Source organism: Canis lupus, chromosome 6, assembly GCF_011100685.1.
Source record: "Canis lupus familiaris isolate Mischka breed German Shepherd chromosome 6, alternate assembly UU_Cfam_GSD_1.0, whole genome shotgun sequence".
Lineage (NCBI taxonomy): Eukaryota > Metazoa > Chordata > Mammalia > Carnivora > Canidae > Canis > Canis lupus.
The window spans coordinates 14,849,077-14,871,319 of NC_049227.1; the positions used below are offsets into that span (position 1 = coordinate 14,849,077).

Here is a 22,243-nt window from a genome sequence, read left to right on the forward strand (position 1 = left end):
TAGTGTCCTGCCTCTGTGACTGTGACCTGAAGTATGGTCTCCAGTAGAAAACCCCTCTAACTGCTTTCCCTTCTCAGAAATACCACACGGTCAGAGAGCTTCTGCTCGCCAACGATCTGTCTGCTACCCTTTTAAAAATACAGGTGAGGCCTGATTGCAAGCGCCCTGTAGGGCGTCCTCTTGCAGTCTCAGGAATGTCTTCTTTGCTGAAGAGGACCACGAATATTCCCTGCCTTCACCTGAGAGACGTCTCTGAGGTCCACCTCTCAGAGCCCTGTACCGAGCACCTGCACCTCTAGCAGAATAACCACAAAAGCGGGAGGCAGAAGCAGATGTAACATTTACTCCATCCTCTCCTCCACTTTTCATATTAAATATCTGAAATATATTAATTTAAAAAAACAATATTAACACAGTACTCAAGGGATATAGGCAGTGGAGTAAATAGTAAGTCCAGATTGCAAAATCGTCAAGTGATTTTAAAAACCGGAGTGTGGGGATGGCTGATTCCTGGTGCGTCCAGCTGCCTCGTCAACGGGAGCAGTGTGGGAGGGACACAAAGCCATAAAAAAATATACGCGGCAACCCATCGCCCCATCCCTGGGAGGAAGGCAGCGGTGCGGCAAGCCCTTGGTCCGGGTTTAAAGCAACAACACCACCCCAGTTTGTCGTGCTGTCTGGGTCCGTCCCCTGACGCCTTCAGTCTCTAAGCAGGTGTTCAGGCTTGGGGTAACCAAAGAGGACAAAGTCCGCCTCATAGAGTTTGTAAAGCTGCTGCCTCCAGGCCAGGGGGATGGTGGCAAACCAGTCCTCCTCCCAGCTGCTGGCAGTTCTGTTCCGGTAACTCGGGGGGAAGTGTAGGACCTTGTCTACCTTGAGGAGCCGCAGGAGCTGGGCGGCGTCCTGGTCCAGCGTCTCCAGCTTCCCCACAAAGTCGTAGTCGATCTGGCAGGGGTGGCAGAGGCGGTGCACCTGCCTCCAGTGCTCGTTGAAGGGCGCCAGCTTCTCGGTGCGCGGGTCCAGCAGGTACTGGATGAAGTTGGCGAAGGACACCTTGAGGCCAGCACTGAAGGCCTCGCTGACGGACGCAGGCAGGCCGGTGCGGTTGGCGTACATCTTGAGCATGGGCACCGCGAACTTCCGATAGAACTCCTCGTTTTCCAGCTGGAACTTGCTGCGGAAGGCCGAGATGAGGCGGACGAAGGGGTCCCGCACGAACAGGAACTTGGTGTACTTCTTCAGCTTGATCTTCATCAGGTGGCGGGAGAATTTGCCATAGCGGCGCCAAAACTTGTTGAAAGTCAGGTGGGTGCTGGAGTTGTGCACATACTCCCGGGGGATGTCCAGGGGGTCGCGGTAGGGGGTGCCCCGGTCCAGGAGGCTCTCGCTCAGCACGATCATCACGCGCTTCCAGTTGGTGCAGGCCACCTTGGGCACGTAGCAGTAGATGACCCCGTGGCGGTCGTCCACGATGAGGTGGTTGAGCTCGTAGTTGGGAATGTCGTCGAAGGAGCGCTCCTTGGTGGGGAACACGAAGCTGGCGTTGGCGCACAGCCCCCTGAGCACACTCCTCCTCTCGGCCTGCTGCCCCCCTGGGTCTGGGCCCTGCTGGGTGTCACGGGCAGACCAGTCATAGCCCCTCACGCTCTCCTCCGCGTTGCTCAGCCCAGGCCTGCTGGATGCCGGCACGGAGGGCTGCTCCGGCCTTTTACCAGAAAGGGGGCTCTGCTTCAGGCTGCCGCCAAGCAACTTTTGCAAGAACGCATCCACGTCCGACGTGAATTCCTTCTCTGCCCCGTGCCCGGGGGTGGGCAGCGGCTCCAGGGGGTGCGGCCTGGGGAAGGACGTCTGCAGGTAGAAGTGCGCGGTGCCCACGTTGTCCCAGTACACGATGATCAAGAGGACCATGAAGACAGACCCCAAGACCAGCCACAGGCGGAAGAGCCGGGTTTTGGTCATTCTGTCCGCGGACAGGGCAGAGGCCCTTTCACCTGGATGCTCTCACGTCAGCTTCATGGAGACAGGACACTGCTCTCGGGACCCTGGAAAGGTAACACAGAGCCACATTAAAGACCACCGTCCAGCTAGGGCGTCCTCTTGTGGTCTCAAGATTCCAAAGGAAGGTGCTTGCCGAGGTCTCGGACTCGCTTGGTGCTCAGAGTCCCCGCCCTGCCCCTCACACCGCCATCCTCCTCAACGACTTCGGCTTTGTGAGGCCGCCTGCTGAGCTTCAGCCCCTCCGTGCAATATGACTAATGCTGCTTCTAACACTGCTGGAGGAGCCCAGGAGGATGCGTGTGGCCGGCAAGGTCACTGGAGATCCTTTGTCACTGAAGTGAACTGAGGGGACAGACCCTCATGCGTAAGAGGTGCTGAGGAGGAAGGAGAGGTTGTCAGCAAAACAAAAACACAAGGTTAAAATTGAATGCACGCTACAACTTATAAACATGCTAAAGACACCCCAGCCCTGAGAAAAATCTTTCACTGTGCACATTTAATGCAGATAAACACGTCAGTGACAGGCTGCTGTGTGTCGCTGATGTGTGCTGGGCACTGTGCACTGTCTCTGCGCCCCTCGATATGGAAAGGGCAGAGCACGTGTGAGATCAGAGGGGAGAGAGGGAGGGTCCACTGGGCAGCTAAAAATGGGTCCATGAGAGAGCTTTCCAGGCCTTAAAAGCACTGTCAGTGCCTGTGCAGAGGAGCCAGACAGTGGCAGAGCCATGGCTGAAGATGAGGAAAGGCTGCTTAATCTTCAAAACCAAAGGGCGCTGGGAGGGCAAAGGGAAGGCAAAGGGAGGGCAGGCATGTGTGAATGTCAGCAGGTGCTGGAACCACACCTGACGAGGTCGACCAGCCGGCCTGCTGGCTCAGAGGCAGGTGGCCACCCTTGTATGTGGGGAGATGCAGGCCAGACAAGGGATTTGTGGCTCACTTACAACTTCCACTGAGGGCTGTCCTTGACCACAGTCAAGGTCAATACCAGAAATGCCAGAGGACCCCATCCTTGGGCCAGTCCTGTTTGACAGATATGCTGAGCACCAACTCTGTCCCGAGTACTTCACAGGGAAAATGAGGCAGTGTCTGATCAGGTGCTGGGACAGAGAATGCTGTTTCAGTTGCAGGAAACCCAGGGCCGGGACACTAGCCTGCAGATGAGAGGACATGTAGTCATCACCTCCAGGGCCTCCTCCGGCTCCGCTTCTGGTTCCAACCCCGAGGGGGCAGCTCCATTACAGATCCGCCGACTCACTGCTAAACAACTAGAGAACCACCAGGCATAGGACGGCTCAGAAAGGACAGGCCAGGGACCTGGCTACTTGAGGAGCAACAGGAGGACGAGCTTGTGGGTTATTTACTGCCTGCTGCACGTCCCAGAGGGCACTGCCTCCAACCCTGAAGAGCCAACAAGCACAGGAAAGAAGTTCCAAGAAGAGCCTCCGAAGAGCCCAAGCAAAGGGCAGGCAAGAGTGGCTGCGGTAAAGGGCTGAGCCCACCCAGAGAGGCCTACCCTAACCGCAGCTCCTGGGAGGAGGCTCTGGGCCCCTGGAAGGCCTGCCCAGATGCGATGGTCTCTGTTTACTGGGGACCTAAGGCCACACCACAGCGTCTAACAATGTGATTGGGGGCTGGAGGAGCTCTGGGTTCCATGGTGGCAGCCCAATCTCCAGAGGGGCTGAAGATCGAGGTTAGCCATGTGGGGAGTTGACCCACTTGATGGCAAAGCCCCAGTAGAGACTGTGGACACAGAGACCTGGGGGGCGTACTCCACACACGCTGTCACACATCGATGCCAGGTGGAGCCGGCACTGTCCAGACCTCCACTGGGAGGGGACAACCCTTCCCTGCATCTCTTCCCCTGACCTGTAATCTGAATCCTTTCCTGCGAGAAACCACAATAGTGAGTACAACACTTTCCAGTGAGCTCCATGGGTCCTTGCCATGAATTATCCAACTTGAGGGTAGTCTTGGGACCCCATCCCTATTTACCACTGGTATGAGGACTGAGAGGGGTCTTGGGAACCTCACAGTGATCGAACAACAGAAACATCTTTTTGGAAACCCTTGCTCTACTTAAGCCAAACACCAGTGGAAAAACCTCCCCCACCATCACAGTTCTGCAGGGCCAGGCAGGAAGCCCATCTCCTCCACCTGGCACCAACAGGCAGAAGATGATGGTGCAAAGCAGGGGGGTCACACTGGGATTCCCCTTCCTTTACAACAGAAGGGCCCAGGGGGAAGCTGGGCCTCCCCTTCCACACCAGGCCATAATCACTGGGATGCACAGAGGTGGTAGCATGTAGGGTTAGGTGGCACTCTGCTTCCTGTCCCACCTCAGAATGGAAAACATTGGTCAAACATTAATCAAAAGAGGTCACCCATTGAGAGCCACCTGCCAGGGTCTGGTCCCCTGCCAGATCCCCAAGCGTGTAACTACACTTACCTACCCTTTTGCTAGGCTCTCTCCCCCAGAGGGCAGTCCTCCAAGCCACCAGCACAGCTGGCCCACCCTGCTGGAATCTAGATTCAGAAAGATGAAAAAAAATAAGCTGGAAAGATGGGTTGAAAATCAGAGCTGGACACTGAAATTAGGATGAATATCAGGCTGTCCCCCTAGCTCAAAAAGAATCAACTATACAAGACAGGGACCTCAGAGGTGGATAGAAAGCAAAAAAAGATGAGGAAGACAGAAGAGCAAATGTAGTGCTAATTTGTGTGAACACACATGCCTGTGGGTGTAGACCCAACACAGCTGGCCCCTGTGCCCAGTGCCGTCCTGTGACAGCAGCCCTAAGGAACAATGCTGGCCATCCTCGTGGGTCCCGGAAGATGTGAATCCCTTCCAGTGAGATTACTCACCTTCACCTCTCTGTTTTGAGGTCTGTATCTTGGACGTGGACTAACAGCCCCTTTCAGGAGGTAGAGGGCAAAAGACAAATGATCACACCCATGTTCAGTGAGTGTGACAAAACTCAGACACGAGTCCAGCCTAAAGAGAAAATGGATGCACTACTATAAAGTGGCCCAAACCCAGAATGTCCACTTTTAAGACATACCAGGAGCTATCAGTGCAGGCATCAGAGTAGACACAGCCAGAGCATGTCTTGGGGGTGCTCCAGGGAGAGCCCCTCCATTGCACACACGGACTTCTCCCTGGCTGAACCTCTCTGCATTTGTCTGCCTTGTATGCATTCGACTACATACCTGGGACCTGATGCATTTTCACTAAATGAACCTAAGACTTCAAGACTGAAATTTGGAAGCAATCTCCACCCACATGTAGCTTTTGTCTATGCTCGGTTCCTTTGGATTTATTTAAGATTTATTTATTTGGGGGAGAGCACGAGTGAGTGCATGAGCACAAGCAGAGGGAGAGGGAGAAGCAGATTCTCCACTGAGCAGGGAGCCCAGTGTGGGGCCCTGAGCTGAAGGCAGACACTTTACGTACTGAGCCACACAGGCACCTCCCTTTTGTTTTTTTTTTTAAATTCTTTCTTCTTTTTTTTAAGGATTTTATTTATTTATTCATGAGAGACACACACACACAGAGAGAGAGAGAGGGAGGCAGAGACACAGGCAGAGTGAGAAGCAGGCTCCATGCAGGGAGCCCGACGTGGGACTTGATCCTGGGACTCCAGAATCCTGCCCTGAACTGAAGTCGGCGCTAAACTGCTGAGCCACCTAGGCTGTCCTCCCTTTTGTTTTTTTAATGGAGAAAGTGATACATGCTCATGATATGAAGGCCGGCATACGAAGGATAGTATGTATGAGCTTTTATGTGAAAGGTGCTGAAATATTCTGGTTGCCGTCACCATCATCGGGCAGCCCTTTCTGAGTCCCCAGTGCTCTTAACGCACCCCTACAGAGAAGGCCACATGGCTGGGGGAGAGAGAAACCTGGTTGACCCCACCCTGCCACAGGCCAGGGCAGCATGCAGTGTTGTGTACATGTCACATGTGAAGGGAGTCACTGCGTCACAAACCATGCAAACCTTCAGGGTCAGAGGTGCCAGTCTCTGCCAGAGGGTCAGCAGAGGGCATCATGGGTGTGTGTGCAATAAAACAATAGCTCTAATGCCCTCTTAATGGTTACAATCACACAAAGTCACAGCCTGTTTGTAAAATTAGATCACAAACACCGTGGAGATGCTGCAGAGTCACCAAATCCTGTCCATGGGCACAGGTGCCAGCCACACACCAGGGACCGCGCTGAGTACTTAGAATGCTAAGAACCACGTAAGTGAATTTTCGGTTATGATGAATAATCCATAAATACAACACATAACATAAACAAATACCTCTGCTTATTTTCCAGCCAAGAAGTAGTACATGCACGTTGACAAATGCCAGGGCCCATGCCATTTTTTGAAAACTGACTCTCTTTACTAATAATTTATTTATTTGTTTGTTTGTTTGTTTGTTTATTTATTTAAAAGATTTTTTAAAATTTATTTATTCATGAGAGACACACACACAGAGAGAGAGAGAGAGAGAGATGCATAGACACAGGCAGAGGGAGAAGCAGGCTCCATGCAGGGAGCCTGACGTGGGACTCGATCCCTGGTTTCCAGGATCACACTCCGGGCTGCAGGCGGCGCTAAACCGCTGCGCCACCGGGGCTGCCCTCTTTACTAATAATTTTTTTTTCTTTACTAATAATTTAATATGACTTCAGTTTAATTGCAAGGAAAAGACATGGTCAATTATCTTTAGGAGCATATAATACATCAGATAATGTCTTTTTAATAGGAGCTGCCCTTTAAAGACCTCTCACCGTGTGCCAGACGCTGGGAGGAGCGTGCTACCCACACACCTTCCTTCAGGCCCTCTGCACATGACCTCAGGGCAGGGAGCAAAACCCTCCTACAGCTGAGGAGCCTATGGCCCAGAGGTGTCCCATCAACATCTGGATTCAAGCCTCACTCTGGAAGTCATGCTCCCATGGCGCTGCTACTGTTAAATGTCCTTGTTCTTCTGAACTGCTCTGTGAAATGTAAGTGATGCACGAGTGACGACATCTACTTAAAATAGTGTGATGCGCTTGGATGCATCTATGCACCCGCAACACCATCACCACGGTCAGAGAGTGAACATCTCCACCAACCCCCTGAGCTCATTTGTGCCCCTTCGAACCCTTCTCCCCAGCTCATCCCTCCCCTCCAGCCACTCCTCTGTTTTCTGTCACTTTAAATTAGTTTGCATTTTCTAGAGTGTCCTAGTAACAGAATCCCACAGGACAAGCTTTGAGACTCATCCACATGGTTATATTACCAACAGTTCCTTCTTTTCTGGACCTGCGTGGTACTCCACGGTAGAGAGCATTTGTATATAGTAGTCCTGGTAGGACACATGCACCTGACACAGCCCCTCCCCACCATGTTTCCCCATCTCCCCCCAGGGACTGAGGTCACACTACAAGTTTCTTCTTGTTCTAAATTCAATCTAGTGAACAGAAGGGGCTCAGAAGGATTGTGCTTCCTTAAAAATTCAGGTGCTGACAGGTGTGTGTTTGTCACACATGGGGGTGTGTTTCCTGGCTTCTCTGACCCAACAGATGCAGAGGTGCTGGTCCTGGAGGCAGAGGTCACAGCTGAGTGAGCTGTGGTCAGCCTGGTAGCCCTCAATGCTCCACAGGTGTCTGCACCCCAACAGAGGTGGAACAGATGCATCTGATGTTTCTTTGTTAACTGTTCTGAATGTGGTTCTCTGAGTTCAAAGAAAGCTTATTTTAACCAGAAGACGTTTAAAGTCAGGCTCCCTGCTCAGCAGGGAGTCTGCTTCTCCCTCTTCCTCTGACTACCACTCCCTCTGCTTGTGCTCTCTCTCTCTCATTTCTTCCTTATTTGGTGTATAGCACCTAACACTATAATCTTTTAGTCTTTATTATACTTAATGTTTGACGTTTTGTTCTTAGTCCATAAATAACCTACTTAAGTATGACTGGACACTCCGGCTGAAGTCCCATACTTCTCACTGTCTGACCCTGAGCCAGCAGCAGGTCACATGGGCATTCCCCCCAGGGTGCTTTCCTCATCCACACAATGAATCTACGGCTTACATTGTAAACAGCGAGTCAACTCACGTATTCATAATGAGATTTATAGCTTACGTCATGCAGACTGGACCACTCCGTGGACCTGTGGGTCATGGAAAGGAGAGTTCTCGTGTTAGGGGCCGGTCATCAGTAGGCATGGACTGCACTCAGGTAAAGAGGGTACCCCACCATCACCCAGCCCCAGGACAGCAGCCACAAACATCCCCAGAAGAAGGTAGGTGGCTGGGTAATTCTGACATATTCCTTCCCGGCGTTTTGTATTTAAATTTGTTTTTCTTTACAGTGAGCTTCGATTGGTTTTTACAATGAGAAAAGAACCATTTTTCCTTTTAGAAAAGACACACAGTAATAAAAAAAAATAAGGCATTAACAACAAAAGAAAAAATCAACCAACTGGACTCGATGCAAATTAGAAACTTTTGTGCATCAAAAGGCACTATCCACAGGGAAGAGTCCCACAGAACGGGAGACAATGTTTGCAAATCATGTAGTCTAATGACGGCTTACTATCCAGAATGAATGCAGAACTCATAAAACTCAAAAGAAAAAAACATCAAACAACCCAATTCAAGAAAAGGCAAATCACTTTAACAGACATTTCCCTGAAAATATGTAGACAGCCCATGAGCATGTGGAAAGATGCTCAACATCACTTGTCATCAGGGAAATGCAAATCAAGATCACAGTGAGGTACCACCTCACATCCATTTGGATGGCTCCAATGAAAAACAAAACAAACAAAACAAAACAGAGGCGCCAGACTGGCTCAGTGGGTGGAGCATGCAACTCCTGATCTCAGGATTATGAGTTTGAGCCTCAAACTGGGTGTAGAGCTCACTTTAAAAAAAATAAAATCTGGGATGCCTAGGTGGCTTAGCAGTTGAGCATCTGCCTTTGGCTCAGGGTGTGATTCTGGGGTTGAGGATCAAGTCCCGCATCGGGCTCCCTGCTTCTCCTTCTGCCTGTGTTCCTGCCTCTCTCTCCGTCTCTCTCATGAATAAATAAAAGCTTTAAAACAACAAAAAATAACAAAATCTTAAACAAAACCAGAAAATAAGTGTTAGCCAGGATATGGAGAGAGACTGGAACTGTCCTGTCCTTTTTTTTTTTTTAAGATTTTATTTATTTATTCATGAGAGACAGAGAGAGAAAGAGGCAGAGGGAGAAGCAGACTCCATGTAGGGAGCCTGACGTGGGACTCAATCCTGGGCCTCCAGGATCACACCCTGAGCTGAAAGTGGCGCTAAACTGCTGAGCCAAAGGAGCCACCCTGTTTTGTCCTATTAATGGGAATGCAAACTGGTGCAGCCACTGCAGAAAACAGTGTGGAGGCTCCTCAAAATATTAAAAATATAAATACCATCTAAAATTATCATATGATTCAACAATCCCACTTCTGGGTCTATAGTCAAAAGACTGAAAGCAGGGTCTCAAAGAGGTGTTTGTACAGCCATGTTCACAGCAGCATGATTCATAAGAGTCAACAGGTAGAAGTCACCCAAGTGTGCAATGGAAGGTAAACAGATAACAAAGTGTGGCAAACGTGCACAATGGAGTATCGCTCAGCCTCAACGAGGAAGGAAATCCTGGTACCTGGTATGATGTAGAGGAGCCTACAGGACATGATGCTGAGTGAAATGAGGCAGTCACAAAGGACAAATGCTGCATGATTCTGCTCATATGAGGTTCCTAGAAGAGTTAGATTCCCAGAGACAGACTGAAGGATTCCAGGGGCTGGGGAGGGAGATGGGGGAGGTCAGTGTTTAATGGGGACAGAGGATCAGTGTGAAAGATGAAATGAATTCTAGAGACGGGAGGTGGTGATGGTTGTACACAGCGTGAATGTGTTCCACACAACATGAACTGTACACTTAAGGGTTAAGATGATAAATTCTACATTCTTTTTTTTTTTTTTTTAATTCTACATTCTGTGTGTTTTACCACAATGGGAAAATTGGAAAAGACTGAATAAGAGCTAGAGCTTGGAGGAATTTATAAGAGGTACTGTTGAATAAATAAAGCAAAATGCAGGACAGGGTATAAAAATAAATATTTGAATAAAAGTAAATGAAATTTACAAAGACAAGGCAGGCCTTTAGTGGGGGAGCGAGCCATAAGTAACAAAGGTTATAAAGCTAGAGCCACAGCTTAACCCCAAACCCTGCACAGAAGCCCAACAGGCTGACTTTACCTGCAATTCGTTTATCAAACAAATGTTAAAAATGTACAATGAGGGGATGGGTGTGTGAAAACAAGACAAGTCTTTCCTGGGACGGCCCAAACTCCATGCATCTGGTTCTTCACAGGTAAGACTGGTTCTGGTGGCCTTGTCTTGCCCTGGAGTCCTGCCCCAGAACCAGCCTGGCTTTGGGGGCAACCCCTTCCAGGCCTTTGCAAACCAAGATGATGAGCTCCTCAACACGAAGCTGACACCGCTTACCGATGAGGCTGAGGCCATGGGTCATGTTTACTATCCAGGAACAAGGGCAGTTCTGTGTGTTGTCACCTCTAATCTCAAACAAGCCACAGAAACAGCAGTTGTGGAGACAAGGCAGGTTGAGTGTATTAAAGGGCATGCAGGGGACGCCTGGGTGGCTCAGCAGTTGGGCATCTGCCTTCGGCTCAGGGCATCGTGATCCCGGGGTCCTGGGATCGAGTTCCATATCAGGCTCCCCGCAGAGAGCCTGCTTCTCCCTCTGCCTATGTCTCTGCCTCTCTGTGTGTGTTTCTCATTAATAAATAAATAAAATCTTTAAAAAAATAAAACATAAAGGGCGTGTGGGAGCAGTGCCTGAAAGGAAGGGACTCTGCTGCTTCAGACATGCATGATCATCAGTTCACAGCTCTTCAGGGGTGCAAAGAGCAAAGACAAGAGGACCACATGGCATCGCCAACAGGTTTTACTTTTTTAAAGGGAGTGGGACATGTGTGTTTCTGGGCCAGGCACAGAAGCCGTAGAGCCAGGAGCTTGGGGGACACTCAGCGGCCTTCTGAGAGGAGGGTGGCACAGTTGTGGGGGAGCCAGGTGAAGACTCAAGAGCCCTCTGGATGCAGAAGAAAGTCAGGGAACACCACTGACCTTTAAGTAATACTCGTTCAAAAAATAAAAGCATTATTTCCAAACATGAATCTCCCATGATGTCAAAAAGCAGTCACCAAAAAGCCTTATAGGAGAGGAAATGATTTACAGCGGCCTTGCTGCAAGGCAGTCTCAGACTTCTGCCTCCAGCAAGAGAATGGACAGCAAAGTCTCACCCAAAAGCTTTGCCCCCAGGGGGCTGGTTTTCTGCAGCGGCTTTGTCAAAGACCTTGTGAACACTCCTGATACAATTAGGCTTCAGGTTAGGTTTAACCCAAAAACAAGGGGGCTGTGCGGAAAGAGGTGTTTCTTAGCTCAGGGTGGGGCTGCTAAACATTCCTCTTCACCCATCCATCAAGGCAGGAGCCCCACCCCGGCTGCCCATGTAAGGCTGCTGGTCTGAGGGGGTCTTCACACCCACAGTGGGCAAAAATCTGGGGGAAGACAGGGCAGTCCGGGGCAGACAGCCTAGGGCTGAGCTCCCTCACATTCAAGTGTATATCAACCTTACCTGGGAGAGCATACCACGTGGCCAGACCCATGTGAGGACCTGTGTAAGGGCCCTTTTCACACTTCCATAACAGAACTGATGACCATGGTACAAAAGGTCAAGAGGTACGTGCTGACTGATTTTGCATCCCTTCACCGAGCAGTGGGCGGCCCAGAGAGCTAGTCACACAGAATTCAGGGTGTTTCTGCATGAGATGGACGTTTCATGTAGTAGACTAGTCAGGCAGATGGCCTTCCCCAGAATGGGTGTGCTTCACCCAATCTGCTGAAGGCCTGAATAGAACAAAAAAGGTGAAAGAGGAGAGAATTTCCTCTCTGCCTGTTTTTGAGCTGGGATTGGAAGTCTCTTGCCCTCAGGCTTGGACTGGGACTAGAATTTAACACCACCAGCCCCAGTGGGTCTGAACTTCTCAGCCTCCAGGATTGTGAGCCAATTCCTTAAAATAAAATAAATCTCTTTACAGACCCTACAGATTCTGTTTTCTGGAGAACCCTAATATGTATATTTGCTTTGTCACTTGTACTGGGATGTATGTGTTTACTACACATTAGGGAAAGAAGTGATTGAACCAGTGAGAAATGAACAGAAAGTGTTAAGAAATGGAGGGTGCCTAGGTGGCTCAGTCCAAAGAGCTGAGCATCTGACTTGGTTTTGGATCCGGTCGTGATCTCAGTCAGGGTAATGGGATTGGCCCCGCATCAGGCTCCGTACTCAGCGTGGAGTCTGCTGGAGATTCTCACCCTCTTCTTCCCCCTCCCTCCACTCATATGTATGTGCATGCTCTTTCTAAAAATAAATCAATAAATCCTAAAACAGAAAGTGTCAAGAAATGGATATAAAGTCATTGCCACAGTGAAAAGAAATGTCAAATGCAGAGAGTTTCTGCCACTATCCAACATGAATGTTCCAGAGGGAGGGGTTGAGATTAATTTTTCCCCCTATAGATATCCAGCTGTTCCAGCACCATTTGTTTAAAAGACCCTTCTTTCCTGATTAAAACACTTTGGCACCTCTGTTTTTCCTTTTCTTTTTTAATCAGGTTTACTGAGGTCTGGTTTACATACAGTAAAACTCAGTCTTTTTAACTGTAGAGTCCGATGAGTTGGCAAACATACACCACTATTAAGATACACTGCAATTAAGATCCAGAACATTTCCATCACTCTCAAAAGTGCCCTTCTCCTTCCCCAACACCCAGCTCCAGGCAACTACTAAACTGTCTTCTGTCCTTGGTTCTGCCTCTCCTATAAAGTCACCTACATGAAACCATGTAGGATGCAGGCTTTTCACTTCATAAGATGCTTCTGAGATTTGTTCCAGGTTGTTGCTTGTGCCGTTGTATGTTCCTTTTTTATGGCTGAGCAGTATTCCATTGTATGGACATACCACTGTTTATCCATTTACCAACTGATGGGCTTTTAGGTTAGTTCCTTTTGACCATTATGAATAAAGCTGAAATCAACTCTTTTTGTATACAGACCAGATTCTCTTTTTATGCTAAGGCTTTTTAAAAGTCAGAAAAGTTGGTATTAAAAAATATCAAGCATATTTTTCAGTTCCTAGATGGTTCTATAAGAATCATAAAAGTAGATATACTACAAAAATGCTCAGGGACTCTATTTAAAGACCAATCAAACTGATCATCAAAATATGATATACAAAGCTCAGATTACTGATGATTTTTCAATTATTCAATTTTAAGGCTCAAATGATTAGAGCAAGTTTGCAGGATACAAAGTTAATACAAGTTAACTACTCTCCCGTATATCAGCAATGAACAAGTGGAATTTGAAATTAAAGGCACAATTCCATTTATATTAGAACTCCCCAAAATAAAATATCTAGGTATAAATCTAACAAAGTATGTATAATATGTATGGAGAGATATTCCGTGGGTGGGGAAAGACTCAGTTTGTCAAGATATCAGTTCTCCCCAACTTAATCTATAGATTCAATGTGATCCCAATCAAATCCCAGGAAGTTATTTTGTTATTATCAACAGTTTCTAAACCATATATGTGAAGGAACAGACCCAGATTAGCCAACATAATCCTAAAGAAGAACCAAGTTGGAGGACTGACTCCCCAACTTCAAGAGTTATCATAAAGCCACAGTGATCAAGATAATGTGGTATTGGCAAAAGAACAGAGAAAAAGATCAATGGAAAAGAACAGAGAGCCCATAAATATAGTCAGCTCATCTGTAGCAAAGGAGCAAAGGCAACCCAATGGGGCAAAGATAGCCTGCATCAATCATGAGTGCTGGAACAGCCAGACATCCACATGCAAAGATAAACACATGTGAAAGAATCTTGACACAGACTTTTCTGCCTTCACAAAAATTAACTCAAAGTGGATCACAGACCTAAACGTACACTGCAAAACCACAAAACTCCTTAGAGGATCACAGGAGAGAACCTACATGACCTTGGGTGTGGTAATACCTTTTAGATATAGCACCAAAGACCAGATCCATGAATGAAGTAATTGTCCACACAAAGATGTGTACAGGAATGCTCACCGCAGCTTTATTCAAAACAGTTACAAACTGAAAACAACCCAGAGGTCCTTCAACAAGTGAATGAACACACAAACTGTGGTGTGCTTGTTTGGTGGAAATCTACCCAGCAATAGGACAGAACCAGCCACTGATTCATGAATCAGTACATGCAACAACATGGATTAACCTCCTGGATATTACGCTGAACAAAAGAACCCAGACACGGAAAAGTACATCCTACATGATTCCACTCACAGGAATTTTTCAAAAGGCAAAAACAGTGACAGAAATCACAGGATACAAAGGGACAGTAGAAAACTGGGTGATGGAAATGTTACATTGTATTGGCGGCAGTGGTAGTTACACAGGTGGACACATTTGTCCACATTTATTGAACCACACACTTAAAATGTGTACATTTTACTGTATGTAAATTATGCCTCGATACATCTGATTTCAAGAAAAAAAAATGTCAGCAGCCTGATTAAGTCAATCTCTAGAAGTTAAACCTTTCCGACAGAACATCACGAACTAGCTCTCACCAGTTTCCGTAATACAGGATGAAAACACCAGCCATGAAGTTCTGCAGACATTCTGGGGTGGGCCCAATCCAGTCTCTGTCAAGCCCCCTGGGACATCACCTCAAGTCTGAGTTTCAGCTCCTCGCCCACAAGACAAGATCTACCAAGGTCTTTCTGCTAACCAGAGCCGAGAACATGAACATGATAACATATAAACTATTTTGTAAAATATTAAGCCTCTCTCTTCGAACTAGGCCACTGCCTTATTTATTTTCCTATCTTTATTGGGCCCTCAAATATTTGTATTCTATAAATATGACGTTATTTTGTTATTATTCATACTTTCTACAAATAGTTGATTATCAGCAAAGAAGTCTCTATGCTTTCAACTGATTGTATCATAATTATAACAATGGCTAATATGTTTTCAAAAGTGATATGGTAAGGTCTTAGGTACATTACTTTATTTGATCCTCATCCTAACCGTGATAAAACTGGGGCAAAATGTTCAGGAAACTTGCGCAAGTCTGCAGAGCTAGCACCTGTCCAAAGCTGGCATTTGAACCCAGGCAACTGATTTAGGAGCCCACCTTCCCAACCACTCCCTCCTACCAGCCTCTACAGTAAATATTCCATGCAGAATTGGTTGGGTTTTAGTAGATGCTCCATTTTTTTTTTTAAACTTTATTTCTGGGAGAATTTGCTTCTTGTCCAAATAACCAATTTTTAAGCATTAAATCAAGTGACATGAACTTCATTAAGAAGTCCAAGAATATTTCCAGTTTTATTTATTTATGCAACTGGCAAAAAGACCAAAAACTACCCACTTCTTTTTATTATTTTTTTTATCTTTTATTTATTCATGAGAGACACAGAGTGAGAGAGAGGCAGAGACACAGGCAGAGGGAGAAGCAGGCCCCATGCAGGGAGCCCCATGTGGGACTCGATCCCGGGTCTCCAGGATCACACCCCGGCCTGCAGGCGGCACTAAACCGTTGCGCCACCAGGGCTGCCCAAACTACCCACTTCTTTTCCAGCTTTGCAAGACGATATAAAGCAAATAATTCAGTGTAGCTCCCATCACTGTAGTCAACAGAAATTTGTAAAGCTTCTGTGAGTGGTCTCAACATTTACTCTCTGCTCTGTGTCATCCAGCCCTGCAATTGCCTCTTTGGTGCTAGATTAAAATCCCCATGGTAAAACAGATTTTCACTTGATGCCATCAGCCCTGGGGTTTATTTGTTTATAGAATTAATTCCTTTGTATTCAGTTAACCCTGAGAACTACATCTGACAAAGAATCCACATAAAAATAAGTAATAAAGGGCAGCCCCAATGGCCCAGTGGTTTGGCGCCGCCTTCAGCCCGGGGTATGATACTGGAGACCCGGGATCGAGTACCACATCAGGCTCCCTGCATGGAGCCTGCTTCTCCCTCTGCCTGTGTCTCGGCCTCCCTCTGTGTGTGTGTGTGTGTGTGTGTGTGTGTGTGTGATGAATAAATAAATAAAATCTTAAAAAAAAAAGTAATTAATGGTCACATTGATGAAACGGAAGGTTGATGTGCATCCCAAAAGACCTGAATGAAAATCAAGCCCAAAGTTGGCCTTTGAAGTAAAGTAAGTTCCCCTAGGAGCTGGGTGCAGGGCATGGAGGGCAATCCACTCATACTGGTCCCGAAACCCCACTGATACCTCCCTGTAGACAAGTTAAGGCATGCATACCAGTCCCATATTCCCAAACTTCAACCTCTTCGAAGAAAGGTACTGTATCTGTTGTACCTTCTACATTCCTCACAAGACTCAAGTATTTGCTACATGGTATTTGACTCTGGAGTCCAAATGAGCACTCATTTCTCAGAGTTAAATTAATTCAAATAAATTATTTCAAGGGAAAATAATGATAATAAATTTCACCACAATGAGTTTAAGAGCTTGCCTGGAGCTTTATCTCTGAAATATACCCAGACTCTAACCCTCCAATCACTGGAGCCTGATGGCTTCCCACTTCCAGTCCTTACACCGGCCAGTGACAAGCCCTACCTGATGGAATCCCACACTCATCTCTTCCTCTGCCCTCCCTGTCACCCGCACTGGCCCCAGTCCAGCCACAATGGCCTCCTTGCTGTTCATCAGCTTCTGCTGCCTGGCCCGCATCCACTGTCCTCTGCTTAGGCAGGCATGCCAGGGGAATCTGGCGGCTCAACCCTACACTTGCTTCTGATCTCTGCTCAAAGCTCACCTCATGGGCGAGGCCTCCCCTGGTCACTCCTCACGCTGTACGACCCATCATCCAGACCTGCTTTTTCTCTGTGGCATGTGTCATACCTCCACCATTTCATGTTCTCTGGCTTATTTGCTGTCTGTCTGCACTAAAATAGACACTTGAGAAGGCAGGTGGCCTCAAGGCTTAGAACAGTGCTTGGTATACAGCAGGTACTCAATAAAGAACTGTTCTGCTCACAAAAAAACAGATACAACTGACCCTGATTTTATGATTTCCGAAACTGGGTGACAGGGAATCAACATTTCACAATAGCGCTCTTTCTACTTCTGAATGTGCTTTAAAATCCCTCCACAGTAAGTTAAAGGAAAAGTAAAATAGCTAAAGAAAGCCCTCCACTCCGACATGTGACCACAGCCAGGAGACAGGATACAGAGAACAAAGACAATAATGAAGAGGAAATTAGGAACAAGTAAACTCTCCATGATGAGGAACAGGGCGGGTACACCAAACACAGGCGAGATTAGAGCCTCCTCATCCAGTGAAGCCGGAAGCCTGGTGCGGCTGTCTTAATTTTTATCAACGTTAGGCACACACGTTTGTGTGTTAAAGGATGAAACAGTGTTGGGGAATTTACCACAATGCACAGCAGCCCCCTGTCCCTTCCCCGTTACCCATCTCCACCCTGCTGGCTGAGGCTCGGTATGGGCCTCCCCCTCGGGCAGATGGTAGTGCAGTGTCCCCCCCAACCCCACCCACAGGCCCTTCACACACCCACATCCCACTCCTCCCACACCGTCTCCAGACAGGCACCTCATCATTTCAATTAGAGCAATATTCCATGTTTACATAAATTATTATCATTGTACAAAGGCTGTTCACAGCTGAGCCTTGCAGTACACCGTAATTATTTCTCTTTTCCTGCACAACGGTTTATTTTCCCTGGAACTAATAACAGTCTGTGCTCTCATTTGCTTTGTGTTCCATGGACTCATCACGAGTCCAGCCCCAGCTCTGCCAGCTGTCCACATCTCTTCCCCAGCTGTTCCAGCACATCAGCTGCCCTTGCCCATTTCACTTCCCCCAAAACTCTCCCAGGGGCCTTCTGCCCCACTCAGGTATGCACGCTGGCCTCCCTACCTTCTCCCAGGTAAACCCCACCTCCTCAGGCTGGGTCCTTCTGGACTCACCACCTCATTCAGGGAGAGCACGGCTGTCACTCGCCGCCTTACAGTACATGAGATGTGAACTTCTGGAGCATGCCTGAAAAATCTCTTCATTCTACCCTCCTTTGCCTGAGTACAGAGTTCGAGGCGGAAAATATTTTCCTTTGGAATTCCGAAAGCCATGCTCTCTTGCCTTCCACCTTCCAGTGCTGCTGTGGACAGGTCCCCAAAGCGTTCTGCTCTGTTCCATGGTGTCCTGCTGGTGGCCTGTTTTTATTCTTTTTCTAGAAGCTAGCACAATCTTCCTTGTCCCCGAGTTCTGAAATTTCACAACAATGTGCCTGGGAGTGGGTGTGCACAACTCTCTCCATCCGCACTCTTACTACCCAAATTCTGAAACTGACAGCCTCATGCAATTCCAAATAAATCCCTTGTTTCCCCAACTCTCACTCGTTACTGTGGAAACTCGGCATCCCTCACTGCGCACACCTGCTCCCCACACTACAGGGACCCACATGGGGAGCCAGAGAGACGGGGGTGGGGGGAGTGAAGGACACCTGCCTCTGCACCCAGAGTGATGGCCACCTGGGGGGCCCTTCCACACACAGTTCTGGTTCTAGGAAATTCTCTCACATCATTTTGTGGACGGCCTTGTCCTCTTTTTTTCTCTTCTTTCCTACTGAAATGGGTTATTCAGCTGTCAGACTCCTGATCCTATCCTTTCTTCTCTCGCTTCCCATCTCTGCTTTTAGGCTTATCTTCCCCAGCTCCTCAACTGTCTTTCACCCACCAACCGAGCTTTTTATTTCTGCCATTGTGTTTTTTATAACCAAGAATTCTTTTTTGGTTGGGTGTTCCCCTCACTTTTTTTTTTTTTTTTTTTTTAATAGAGCAGTGGTCGGCTTGTTCAGTCCTCCTCCTGCACACCCTTCCATGGCCGGCAAGTGGGTGCTGGGGTCTTTACCTTCCAAATCATTTTCACATGTCCTTGTTTACTGCCCCTACTTAAGAGGTAGGACACCAAAAGAACTTGGGAGCTTTTGAGCCCCGGGGAGAGATTATAATTATGAGCTTCATCAGTGAGGGATCCACCTGGGCCTCCTTCCTGGGGACCCCCTTATGTCACTATTTCTTGGTCCTTTCTCTTGAGCTACTTACACTCCACAAAGAGTCTGCCACTCCTGCCTGGAGAGAAAAGTGCCAACTGGTGGAGTTCTGGGAGCCACGGACTCCACTCACTGCATCCCCTTGTGTTGGGCGTAGCAGCCACCCCTCTCGCCTACCCAACTATGTCTGGCATTTCCCTCTCCTCTCCGAAATATTTGTCAAGTTCTCTAGACAGTTACAGAAACCACCACCTTGGTTAACTGCAGGAAGGACGGAGTTGCTGTGTCAGCTATCATGAGGCCCATCTACTGGCGAATGACTGGAGAACCAGCAGCCCTGGCCACAGCCACAAGACACACTAAGTAGGTGTGAAACCAACTGCTATCTCCTAAAGAGAAAGAGAAGATTTAAAAATCGAAAATAAGATGTAAGTTGTGTTTTTTTTTTAAATGATAAACTAGGTGCATCTGTTTCAGCAGTATCATGAAACAGCCTCTCCTCCACAAGGGCTTTTGAGCCTCCAGACCTTTCTAGAAGAGAATCACCCCCCAGCAGTGATGATATGCAGTCATGGCCGTATACTGCAGGCTTGGTGTCGGCCATCCGACACACTTCTCTTCCACCACCTATCCCTTCCTGGCTCATCCTCCCCAGGCTTCTGCCCCAGAAACTCTGTCTATGAGAGGGTGTCTCATCCAAGGTGGCCCACGAACAACACGAATTCTGCAAACCTAAAACCCAAATGCCCCTCCACGCCCGCTCCAGCACTTCTCATCACAGACACCAGCTCTGTCCTCGAAGCACCCAAAGTGAGAAACCCCAGTTCTGGTAGTGTTTTTCCTTTCCCCTTCACCACACCCCCCGGAGCACCATCACCCTGCGGGTTCTCCTGCTTGCTCCAATCTGGTGACCCGCTCCACTCTCTCGGCCTCGGTCCTGGAGCCATTCCCCCTACAGCTGTACCCAGCTCAGTCTGCAGCTCCCCACACCCTGAACCCGCCCTCCCCGTTATCACCTGTCTACTTTCGTGAAACACAGCCCTATCACATCCCGCCCAAAACCTTGACCACGCCCTCACAGGAGAGCAGGATAACAGCCCAAGCTCTAGAATAGCATTCAAGACCCTTCAGTAAGAAATCTCTTTCCAGCCTCAGCTTTGACCCCAATCCTCAAACCTTCTCTCCCAGTGAACACAGGGGCTTGCTGCCACCGCACTCCCAAACACCCCACTTGCTTCCAGGTCCCTACACACTGCTGCCTCCACCTGCCATGTTCTCTCCAACCTTTACTTGGCCTTCAAGGACCGCCCCCAATCCAATACGTGGTCTCCACCCTGCGAAAACTCCACACCACGAAATAAACTGAACTCTTCCCCGTTTCTTCACAGTCTGCAAATAATGACCTAGATGCACCAGTCACACTGTATGATAACCAGCCTAACCATAGCAGCAGCAGCTAGCCCAGCCTGGCATCTTGCAAATAACGATCAGAGGCTGCGTGTTGGCTGAACTGGTGAAGCGCGCACACAGTAACAGCGAGCGCTATTGCAGGCCTGCAAAAATAAACCCAAAGTCCTGCAAACTAATTTGCAAGACAACGGAGCGCCTCGCGCGTCCCCGCAGACAGTCTGAGCGCGGAGCAGCGCCGCCTTCCCGCCCGCAGCGCGAGCAAAGCCCCGGGCGTGAGGGCCGCCGCCGGTGCGGCGCGCAGACTGCAGCCCGGGTGTATCAAATCAGCCCTAACACTCTGATCCTGCACAGTGCACGTCAACTGTTTCGGTGAGAAACAATGTCCCGAGGTCCCTGTGGGCCCCCGGCCCCGCAGACGGCGGCCCCGACTCACACGCCCCGCGCCAGGCGCTCACCGGCAAGGGCTGCACCCGCGCCCCGGGGCAGGACCCCCACAGGGGCGGCCGCACGCCCCGTCCGTCCCGAGCCTCCCGCGTCCCTCCGAGCCCGGGCGGAGGGTAAATAATTTAATAAATCGCGGACACACTGTAGCTCGTTGTGCTCGCGCCAGCGGCTCGCCAGGGGTGCCCGGCGGCCAGGAGCCCGAGCCGGAGCTGGAGGTCCCCCTGCGCGCGGCCGGGGCACGGCTTCCCCTCTCCGGAGCGCAGGGCGCTCTGTCCGAGCTGAAGGTCCCTGCAGGACGGGGAGGCCCCCTCCAGGCCCCGCGGCCCCGCAGCGGCCGGCCTGGGGTCCCCGGGGCGGGGCCGCGCAGCGCAGGCCGGCGGGAGGTGCCCGCAGCCCCGGGGGGGTGCTCCTGGGGTCTCCCCCCGCCCACCCCGAGCACTGCGGCGTGGGGCCCGCTCCCCGCACCGCCGAGGTGGCGTCCACGCTCCCGCGGAGCCCCCCAAGGGGACCGCGGGCGCGCCTGCCGGGCGCCCCACCCGCCGCCGCCGCCCTCCAGCCCGGCCGCTCGGGGGCCCAGAGAGGGTGCGAGCCGGGCCAAGGTCACACAGCGGCCCGCGCGGGGCTCGGCCGGGGGCTCGGCCCGGGGCTCGGCCCGGGGCTCGGCGGACCCGCCTGCAGGCTGCAGGAGGAGCCGGGGCCCGCCCGCCCGCGCCCCCGCCCCCCGCGGGCTCAGCTCACCTCGCCTCGCCTCGCCGCCCGCCGCCGCTCGCCGCCCGCCGACCCTCCCGAGGCCGCCCCTCCTCCGCCGGCCCCGCCCCCGCCGACCGGAGCCCCGCCTCCCGCCCCACGTCTCGCGAGATGTCGCGGCTCGCGGAGGGGCCACGGAGGCCGAGGGGCGGCCTCCCTCAACGCGCCTGCGCCGCCCGCTCCCCGCCCGCCCTCCCCAACCAGTGCCATGTGGCGCCGTATTTACGACCAGCGACAGGCCCCGCCCCCCGGCGCCGGGAGCCCGCCCCCTTCCCCAGCAGCCAATCCGGTCCTGCGGGCCGCGGCGTTGGCTCCGCCCCCGGCGGGTCCGGGCTCGGGGAGCGCGGGGAGGCCGCGGCGTGGGGCCCTGCGGGGGTGGGGGTGGGGGTGGGTCCGGGTCCCTCTAACCTGCGTTTACCGAGCGCCTGCTGTTTACCCCGCTCGTTCGCGACCCCCACAGACCAATGGCAGAGGCGACGCTCCC

At 50.2% G+C, this 22,243-nt stretch overlaps 1 protein-coding gene across 19 annotated transcripts; it reads right to left on the bottom strand.

The window, feature by feature from the left end:
• Window positions 1-321: 321 nt before the first annotated feature.
• Window positions 322-21,812, bottom strand: CHST12 (carbohydrate sulfotransferase 12). Of its 19 annotated transcripts, none has more exons than XM_038539624.1 (5): window positions 14,687-15,053; window positions 8,110-8,137; window positions 4,861-4,990; window positions 4,449-4,521; window positions 322-2,042 (listed from the first exon to the last, which is right to left on the bottom strand). In XM_038539624.1, the coding sequence occupies exon 5, from the start codon at window positions 1,957-1,959 to the stop codon at window positions 700-702; it is 1,260 nt and encodes a 419-aa protein (XP_038395552.1). In that variant the 5' UTR covers window positions 1,960-2,042; window positions 4,449-4,521; window positions 4,861-4,990; window positions 8,110-8,137; window positions 14,687-15,053; the 3' UTR covers window positions 322-699. The 19 variants fall into 19 exon arrangements, with proteins under 19 accessions (XP_038395552.1, XP_038395551.1, XP_038395553.1 ...); XM_038539623.1 differs by having other exon boundaries at window positions 8,083-8,137; XM_038539625.1 differs by having other exon boundaries at window positions 4,445-4,521; window positions 8,083-8,137.
• Between the last annotated feature and the right edge of the window lie 431 nt (window positions 21,813-22,243).

Bases quoted from the DNA above. Each gene is read 5' to 3' on its own strand.
- CHST12 (XM_038539622.1), bottom strand. From the start codon at position 1,959: ATGACCAAAACCCGGCTCTTCCGCCTGTGGCTGGTCTTGGGGTCTGTC.